Here is a 10,097-nt window from a genome sequence, read left to right on the forward strand (position 1 = left end):
CATGGGTGTTGTATCATTGAATTGTCTTTTCTTCTAAGGTCAGGAAGTTGAGATTACATCATCTTACACATACCTTGGGGTTAAGTTTTCCAAATCTCATTTCAGCTTGAGACTGGCCATTCAACCTCAGATTAGTAAAGGGTTGGGTTCCCTTTCCATGCTCGAGAGGCAGTGCTTCAGACAACACTTTCTAGACACATCATATAAGCTATCCCTCCTGGATTTCTTAGTAAGACCCATAGTGCTCTATGGTGCGGTGGTTTGGGGTCCTTCCCTTTTAGACTCGGATTGGGCCATGATCGAGCATACCCAGACTTTGATCCTCCATTGGATTATCAAATGTCACAGATCTACCCCCCACAATATTATTTTGGTTGAGTTTGGACCTCACCCATTCAAGCTTGTAGCCATTTTTGACATAATTTGGTTTCTCCACTGTCTTCGTGGTTTTGCAAACTCGATTGAAGGCCAACACAAATACCCTTACTTAGCCTACTGCTCCTTAGTTGCTATTGCAGACTCTAATCTAGCTACTAGAGCCCATTGTTGGTATGCTCAGACTACTATCCTCTTGAGTTCAGTGGGGATCAGCATCGACCATCTCCCTTCATACCAGTTCTCATTAGATGCTCCTGCTCATTTACTCCCCTCTCAGCAAGAGTTGAACGAGCATGTCAGACTTGACATCTATAGGCAATATGTCATACGGACTAGGGTGGATCCTCCAAGGGGACTACATCGGAGGATGGCTTTCTATGTCGAGCACTTCTTAGATATTTGGGATGGGATTATTTTTTTCCCTGAGTACTTACATAGATACTAGACACACACCCTACATATCTCCCTTGGCTCCTTTAGGGTGGGCTCGCACAGACTCCAGATGCAGGTTGATCACCATATTGCTAGAGAGGATCAAGTGTGCACACTTTGTACCTTAGATGAGGCAGAATTTGAGACTCATTTTCTTTTCAGATGCCCCATATACTATGATATTAGAGGGAGATTTTATTGTCTGCATAGAGATTTTAGATCCCTCTCGGATTTTTTCAAGTACACCAATCAGCATTGCATTATGCTCTATCTCTGTGAGTCCTTGCAGCTTCATGATCATACTTTGCAACTTTCATTTCCCAGTAGTCAAGCCTAGACACAGCTTATTATGACCACCTTCTTGCCCTTAACTCTAGTTCAGGGTATGAAGCATCCATACAATCTCCTTAATACGAGCCATTCTAGATTTGTGAGACCCCGCAGGGGACCTCTTCGTCAGCGATATTCCTCTTGTAGCACTTAGCTTCATCACAGGGCCTCTAATAGCCACACTGATAAGTTGTTGTTGGACTTTTTCTCTATGAGGATGGATACCTAATATTTCCCTTGATGTCTCCTACTTTCTTCTTCTTCATTTATTGTTCTTGTTCTTTTGTGGTCACCGTTTGGTGCTCCGTTTGTCTATTATTTTCTTGATGTAAGCTTCTAATCCCATAGGCCCTCGTTGTGGTCTTTTGTTGGACATTAATAATATTATCTTATCTTATCTATGATTCACAATTCCTATAAGGATTGAACCTTCACCCAACCTTTCAAGGATCACTTCAATTAAGGGTTGGTAATATGTTGTAACCTCATAAGCATAACAGATAGTTATTTTGAACTCCTAGCCATACGATAACCTAATTGACAATGTGTAGCTTCTTATATGACTTCCTAAGTTCATCTTTCAAAAAATAATTGTAGTTGTGTTTTTGCCTTGTATATTTTGGGCATGACATCAGGACAGACCCAGAGTGAAGTAGAAGAAAGCCACTACATTTGACCACCCATCCCCCCACCCCGATATCCCTGCCCCTCCTCAAGTGTTGCATCTTGACATCATCGCTGAGGTTAGTGCGACATCTATTAGAGTCATTCATCATTTCAGTATTCTACTAGTCACCCAGACAAACTAGGTCATTATTGCCTCCTCATGCTAATGATGTTGTCACTAGTACATTTGAGAGTTCCTCACATGTCCATGTGTCACATACTTGCATTATGTGCAAGAATCTTTGTTTTGGTCCCATTACTAGTTGTGACTTTGTTTGAGGTTGGGGACAACGACACAAGTAGCATGGCTACAGAGACATGAACTCCTGTTGCTTTTTCTTTTTGTAGTTTTTCTTGTCTCTCTTCTTTCCTTCTTATCTTTGTCTATTTTGTAAATGTTTAAAGGTTTTATACTTTAAAATGGCATCCTTGTCACAATTCATCCTCATCTCTCATTTATTCTTCTTGCACAAACCCATTTTTCTTATATACTCTATCAAAATTTCAATGTTCTTCATACCTTATATGTTAATTTCGATGTAGATAGTAGTGATATATTTTTATATTGATATTATTTCTTAGTGTGTCATTACACTCAAAAATGACATTTTGATGTATTTCAATTGGGAACCTTTTTTATAATACATTAATTGCAAAGGTAGCAAATTATTTAGAGATTGCTTGGAAGATTTCTTTCATATATAGTCAAAAACCATAAACCCTTTACCTTTCCATTTTTTCCATAGTACTTAGTTGGATCATATTTTATTTTGAACCTTTGGCCCATATCTTTAGTCATTTTTATGCATCCTTTTCCCTATATTTTATCATGTCTTTGTATCTTTGCTTTCAAATTCCTAAAGTTTTTATAGATTTTTTTCTTAAAACTAAGTCAAATATAGTACGGGAAACAAGTCTATAAAGCCCCAAAAAATGATCGAACATGTTTCAAAATTAAATTATGTTTCATATATTTACAAAAGTTTCTAACTTAAATTATGTTTTATATACTTTTTATCAAGAGTTTCTAAATTAAATTATGTTTCATATATTTTTTTATCGAAAGTGAATATAATACAACTACATATGTCAGTTTTAAGATGTCTTACTTTCTAATAGAAATTTAAAAAATTTTGGTATCCGATATAATATTAAATAATATGAAATAAAATTTGTTGTACATTGTCATTAAAACAATAAACACTAAACTTTGTGAAAATGTATTAATTTGTTGTATATTGTTATTAAAACAATAAACACTAAACTTTGTAAAAATGTATTTAAAAACATATAAATATATAAATATAAAATTAAAAACTTATTTTTCTAATAAAACTTTAAATTATAACATAAAACAATAAAAGAAAAACCTCTAAATAAAAATATTCTTTATTTTCTAAAATAATTTCTGACACCCAGTGACTTGCAAGTGGATATTGTTTGAACACATAGACTATTCCTATGGTATGTACAAGTGCAAATAAGTAACATCATAGCCTCTGTGATGGAGTTTTTTAAAGCTTCAAAAACAATGAAAGATGAAAATGTAATGTAAAAGATTTTCTGATGTATATTAAAAAGTAAGTTTGTCTATGTTCACTATTCTCAGAGATAATAGGGAGAAAAGCCAAAGAATAGAGAATAGATAAAACTTAACCATACAATAACACCCCCAATTTGGTATAGAGGGGGATGTAAAAAATAACTCAGAAATGCAGAGCCTTGTTTATTACGAAAAACAAAGAATCGAAGATTTAAAAAAGAAAACATTGCCACAGTTCAGGCTTTCGCTAACTACAGACTTACCTTGTGCCGGATATGGATTTGATATTGTTGTTTATTTACCTGAGCTTCTGCTGAGTATATCACAGACTTTCGGTGAGCAATTCTGTGACTCCAGCTGTGAAGATAAACTGCAGTCAGGGCATTGCTGTGAAACAATTTGAGTCAATTGTCCAGTCTTCCATGTTTTCCGCATACATGTCTATCGCAGCATATCTTAAAACACAGGCTATGATGTTACTTATTTGCACTTGCATATACCATAGGAATAGTCTCTGTGTCTCTGATATGTTTACATGAAAGTGATCTAGTGCCTGTGTATTTTGTGTACTTATTTATACTGGCTGCAGTTTATGTTTGTCCTGGCAAATTCTTTTATACTTCTTTTCCGATTTATACCCTGCAACTCAACTGCAATGTCATTATGACTTACCCTGTATATTAACATTACCAACATTGTTTCTCCACCAACATCATGAAATTGCTATACTGAATTCTGGAAATGCTGATTGATATAATTAGATAGATAAAGAAAAATTATCTATTATCTGTGCTTGAATAGAAAAGACATATCTAATTTGAAATTATCTGTAGAAACCCACTCCTCTTTTGGGAAGATAAATAAATGCAATTTTAGTGTTCCAAAGAAATGATCCGACTCAATTAGCTCTAATACTGAATCCACCAAACGTGTCCATCCACCGAAAAAACAGAGACCTTAATAGCCTAGTGTAAGCTTAATCAGGTGGAGAGGGAGAGAGAGAAGGTGAGGTGTGGGAGGAAGATAGGGGAGGGATGGAGGGAGTGAGAATCAGGCTGCTTGAGGGTTTTAAGATGCTAGCCCCAGAAAAATGTAAAACAAACCCCGGAACTGAATAACCTTGCAGAGCAGCAAAAAGAATAATGTAAATTGACGGTGTGGAGAGGCCAGCAGGTGCAAATCATATATCAAAGGAGAAATTGGGATAAAGACGATAGGTGTTGGTGCCCTTAGGAATGGAAGGAAAGTGTTGAAAATACAATGTCAAACTTCTTCAACCTGCTGGGACCTGTGGATCCGGAAAATTACTAAATTGACAACAGAATACCCTACTACAGTGCCACCAAGATAATAACGGACACTCATAATATAATGACACTTGTGTTGTTTATCACATAATTCCATGAACGTACCCGATTGAAGTGAATGAAACTTGATATCAAATATTACTCTTTTCCGAGGCTTTCTGTTTGAGCGCAGTAACAAAGTTGTGGATATTAGTTCGATGCACTTGACAATCATCCTTGGTCAGGAAACTGCTCATCTCTTCAACATTAGATCTGATCTTACTGCCTTCCTCACCCACCATCACAGCTCGGACAGCTCTAGCAATATCCTCCTTTGTAAACAAACCATCCTCCTCAGTTCTCCCCACCTCCACTCCCATCTTGAGCTCCTCAGAGATGAGCCTGGCATTCAAACCGTGGTCATACTGAATCGGAAGAGCGATGAAAGGAACCCCAAACCTGAGACCTTCTGTAATAGAAGTCCAGCCACAATGTGTCAGAGAAGCTCCCGTGGAAGGATGGCTCAAAATGTGCAGCTGAGGAGCCCATTCGGTCACCACGAGCCCTCTTCCGCAAGTTCCAGTTGGAAACTCATGAGACATCACATGGCCAATGAGAACACACAGGAAAGGTATCTCACTTTCTTCCAACCCTAAAACTAACGCGTCGATCTGTTGGCGAGTGAGAACACATTCGCTGCCGAAGGACGCAAACACGACCGATCGAGGCGGGTGTTTGTCCAGCCAGGCCAAGCACGGGTCCGCATCAACAGGCCGCGGTGGGAGGTTTTGCATCAGAACCCCAATTGGAAAAACTGACCGAGCTGTGCATGATTCAACATATCTGATAAATTTACCCTCCAATTCAATGCAAGCATTGCACGCAATCGCCCAGCTCTCCTCCGCAACGATGCCTACGCGGTCCCCGAAGGTGACATCCTCACCATTACCATTACCATCACCATCATGCTTCTTTTGGTACAACGTCAGAGATTTCCGCGTTTCAAAAAGTCGGCGGCGGACGACCTTTGAGGGAAACCCTGGTAATGGTACCGTCATACTCTCTGCCGTTACGGCTTGCCTGGATCTGTGCCTGTAATGGCCTACAGCGAAACTGATGCTCGAGGCGGATACCACCATGAAATTTACTGTTGGAATTCCCAGCTTGGCGGCAACCCTAGGAGCCCAGTACTGCACCATGTCGTGGATCACAAAATCAGGGGAAAGGGATTTCAGTAGCTCTGCAAAAGGCTTCTCGCAGAGATCTGTGGCTTGGAAGAGTAGCGGTATTACGGTTAATGCTCCAATCTTGGATAGATCTGAGGTGGATTCAACGCCTCTGGGTAGACCAGCGATGGTTGGCATGGGTAAGTGCAGTAGCTCGATTTCTGGCGTTGGTTGCTGTTGCGATAGTTGGTGTTTAATCCTCTCAATGTTTAAGGGAGTGGAGAGAAATGAGACTCTGAGACCATAACTATCAAGGCTCTTCGCCAGTTCCAGAAAAGGTGTTATGTGGCCGTGGGCAAGCCATGGAAACATCAACACATGAAGCCGGCTCTGATCCGCCATTTTCTAGCACAGTTGCAGAGTATTTGCAGGAACAGACTTATATTCCTGTGGTCTGCCGTTTAAGGAGATGAGGAATCTCTCGTGCTAGTTCAAGTCAGTATTTCAATATTCTTGATTGAGAGTCCATTTCACCTTCTCTTTTGCCCTTCGCCGTTGGCTATCCAGTCCCGCCGTTGGGTATGGATGAACTTTGAATCTATGCCAATCGTGTAGGATTCAAACAACAACAGCAACACAATAAAAAAAAATGATAATATTCAAAACAAGGAAGGCTCTGTTTTACTGCAGAGAAAAAAAACTGATATATTATTTCAACTATAAATTGCTATTCAGCCAATACATTTATTCAAATAAAAATTGTTAAAACTAATCCCTAACACATAGATCAAAATATAGATTAGGAGTTCTGACTGTAGTTTTAGCATTATTCCATGCCTATGATTAAGGATGGGAGAAGAAGTAACTAAGACTAGACAAAAATGCATCCAAAAATATCATCTAATGCATGCCATATGTACAGCATGCTTCTTGTTTAAACTACTCCTAAACTGAAGTATTCTAAAAATTATTTATAGAATGGTGGAAATGGAGCAGTGGAGCTGGAGTTTGAAGTGAAGATCTCAGCATCAATCTTCATACTCCCCCTTGATGCTGAGAGGAATCACAATCTGATCTCTGAGTACCAAAAACTGATCTTTTATAACTGCCTTTGTGAAGATGTCTGCAATTTGCTCCTTTGTACTGATGTACTTCAACTCAACCGCTTTATTTTGTACCAAATCTCTAATAAAATGTTGTTTAAGATCAAAGTGTTTGGTCCTGCTGTGATGAACCGGATTCTTGGCCAATTTAATGGCACTTATGTTGTCACAAAAAATCACAGTAGGTTGAACCTGTATCTCTCCAATTTCTTCAAGAAGCTTTCTAAGCCATAAAGCTTGTGTGCCAGCTGAAGTGACCGCAACATATTCCGCTTCTGTAGAAGAGAGAGCAACCATACTTTGCTTCTTTGAACTCCATGTAATTAAACCGGAACCCAAAGAAAAACAATTACCAGATGTAGATTTTTGGTCATCCAAACAACCTCCCCAATCTGAGTCACTAAAGCCAACAAGCTCAAACTTATTAGAAGAATAGTGAATGCCAAAATCTACCGTGCTTTTCACATACCTCAAAATTCTCTTGGCTGCCTTCATATGTTCCTCCGATGGATTTGTCATATACCTTGAAACCAATGAAACTGAATAAGCAATATCAGGCCTTGTGTGAGTTAAAAACATCAAACTCCTCACAATGCTTCTGTATAATGTCTCATCAACAATTTTAGCACCATCATCTCTACATAATGTAACTCCATGAGCAATTGGAGTGGAAAGAGGTTTACAATCAGCCATATCAAAATTTTTCAACATATCTTTTGCATACTTTTCTTGACAAATAAAAATTTCATCTTTACCTTGATAAACCTCCATGTCAAGAAAGTACTTCATGAGACCTAAATCTTTCATCTCAAACTCATTCATCATAGCAACTTTAAATTCATCTTTCATCTTTGAACTACTACCCATATATAACAAATCATCAACATACAAACTCACAATGAGAATATCATTACCTTCTTGTTTGTAGTAAAGGGTAGGTTCACTCTTACTTATTTGAAAGCCATTCTGCTGAAAATATCCATCAATTCTTGCATACCATGCACGTGGTGCTTGCTTGAGGCCATACAAAGCCTTCTTCAACTTGTAGACATAATCTTGTTTTCCTTGAATCTCAAAACCTTGTGGTTGTCCCACATATACCTCTTCTTCTAAGTACCCATTCAAGAAAGCACTTTTCACATCCATATGATGAATACTCCATTTCTTTTGAGCTGCAAGAGAGATTAGCATCCTAATAGTTTCTTGTCTTGCTACTGGTGCAAAAGTTTCTTCATAATCAATGCCATACCTTTGAGTGAAACCTTTAGCAACCAATCTTGCCTTGTGTCTTTCAACACTCCCATCACTATTATACTTGGTCTTATAGACCCATTTTGTGTCAATCTTCTTCTTCTTATGTGGAAGATTTACAAGCTCCCATGTTTCATTCCTATCAATGGAATCCATCTCTTCATTCATTGCTTGCATCCAAACCTCATTAGCACATGTATCTTCAAAACATAATGGCTCAAAATCAGCTTTAGCAAGTAATGCAAAATTTACTGTCTCACCTATTGGATCTTTTTCATGTGCTTGATTTTGACACCTCTCATAAATATCACTCAATCTTCTTACCTTCCTTGGAGGACTAGAGGATGGACTTGCTCTTGGTATTGGTGAGGGGTTTTTTGGTGGGCTTGGTGATCTTGAAATAGAACCATTAGCTGGCTGCTCATTATCATTATCAGCAATATCATAATCATTCAAAACTAATTTTGGCTTTCCAACATGTTGTTTTTGATGACCATAAACTCCCCCTTCATCAAAAATCACATCTCTTGAAACAACAATTTTATTAGTAATAGGATTGAATAATCTATAAGCTTTGTTTTCCTCACTATAGCCCACAAAAATACATGATTCACTTTTAGCATCTAGCTTTTGCCTATTCTGATTAGGGATGTGAACATAAGCCAAACAACCAAAAACTTTAAAATGATTTACATTGGGCTTTTTCTCATACCATGCTTCATATGGAGTCATCTTGTGTAGGGCACTTGTAGGACTCCTGTTGAGAATATATACAGTTGTAGCAATTGAATCAGCCCAATAAGAATTGTTCAAATCCTTGGTTTGTAACATGCTCCTTGCCATTTCTACCACAGTATGATTCTTCCTTTCAGCCACTCCATTTTGTTGGGGTGTGTATGCAGTTGTGAGTTGTCTTTTGATGTCATTCATCTCACAAAAATTCTGAAAATTGTTTGAGCAAAATTCTCCTCCTCGATCTGTTCTCAAACATCTTATTGTGTTCCCTTTCTCTTTCTCTACACAAGCTTTAAACTTCTTGAATGTATCAAAGGCTTCATCTTTAGTCTTCAAAAAATATACCCAACACATACGTGAGTAATCATCAATAAAAGTAATGAAATATGACGACTTACCCAAACTTTGTGTTTGCATTGGACCACAAATATCTGAATGAATAAGTTGAAGTGGGTATTGGGCCCGCCATGCATTGCCTTTTGGAAATGATTCCCTTGAATGTTTCCCTTTTGCACACCCTTCACAAATCTGTTTATGCTCTTCAGCCTTAGGCAATCCAAGAACTAATGCATTTGATGTTAGATTCTTCAAACTATTGAAATTTAAATGGCCATACCTGAGATGCCACAACCAACTTTTATCCTCATAAGCCATATTGACAAGCTAATTATCATTTTGACCAAACTTCAAAGGAAACATCCTATTCTTTGTCATAGGAACAACTGTAATCACTTTATTTTTTTGATTCTTATCATAGATAGTACAGTGCATGTTCTCAAATACCACTCTATAATTCTTTTCACATAGCTGCTCAACACTCAATAAATTATGCTTTAACTTGGGAGTATAATAAATATCTTGAACACTTTTCATACCTTCCTTTGTCTGAACATCCATGGCTCCTTTGGCCGCAAAATCCACAGTATTGTTATTACCAAGGGTAATATTGGATCTATAACTATCATCAAGCTTTGAAAATATTTCTTTGTTGCCAGACATATGGTTAGAGCATCCAGAATCCAAATACCAAACATCATTCATAGTACTTTCACCTTTCCCATAACACAAAAATAAATTACCCGAGGAAGGATCCTCATCTTGTTGGGCATAATTTGCACTATTGTTACCTGATTTCAGTCTACACTCTCTCTCAAAATGTCCATACTTATTGCAATGATAGCATTGGATGTTCCTTTTATCAAATCTG

At 37.8% G+C, this 10,097-nt stretch overlaps 1 protein-coding gene across 2 annotated transcripts; it reads right to left on the minus strand.

The window, feature by feature from the left end:
• Nucleotides 1-3,501: 3,501 nt before the first annotated feature.
• Nucleotides 3,502-6,520, minus strand: LOC149557535 (putative UDP-rhamnose:rhamnosyltransferase 1). Of its 2 annotated transcripts, none has more exons than XM_089832179.1 (2): nt 4,762-6,520; nt 3,502-3,988 (listed from the first exon to the last, which is right to left on the minus strand). In XM_089832179.1, the coding sequence occupies exon 1, from the start codon at nt 6,201-6,203 to the stop codon at nt 4,788-4,790; it is 1,416 nt and encodes a 471-aa protein (XP_089688305.1). In that variant the 5' UTR covers nt 6,204-6,520; the 3' UTR covers nt 3,502-3,988; nt 4,762-4,787. The 2 variants fall into 2 exon arrangements, with proteins under 2 accessions (XP_089688305.1, XP_089688304.1); XM_089832178.1 differs by having other exon boundaries at nt 3,502-3,999; nt 4,762-6,433.
• Nucleotides 6,521-10,097: the final 3,577 nt, after the last annotated feature.

This window comes from Cupressus sempervirens, chromosome 5, assembly GCF_028749045.1.
Source record: "Cupressus sempervirens isolate cs-2001-9-10 chromosome 5, ASM2874904v1, whole genome shotgun sequence".
Lineage (NCBI taxonomy): Eukaryota > Viridiplantae > Streptophyta > Pinopsida > Cupressales > Cupressaceae > Cupressus > Cupressus sempervirens.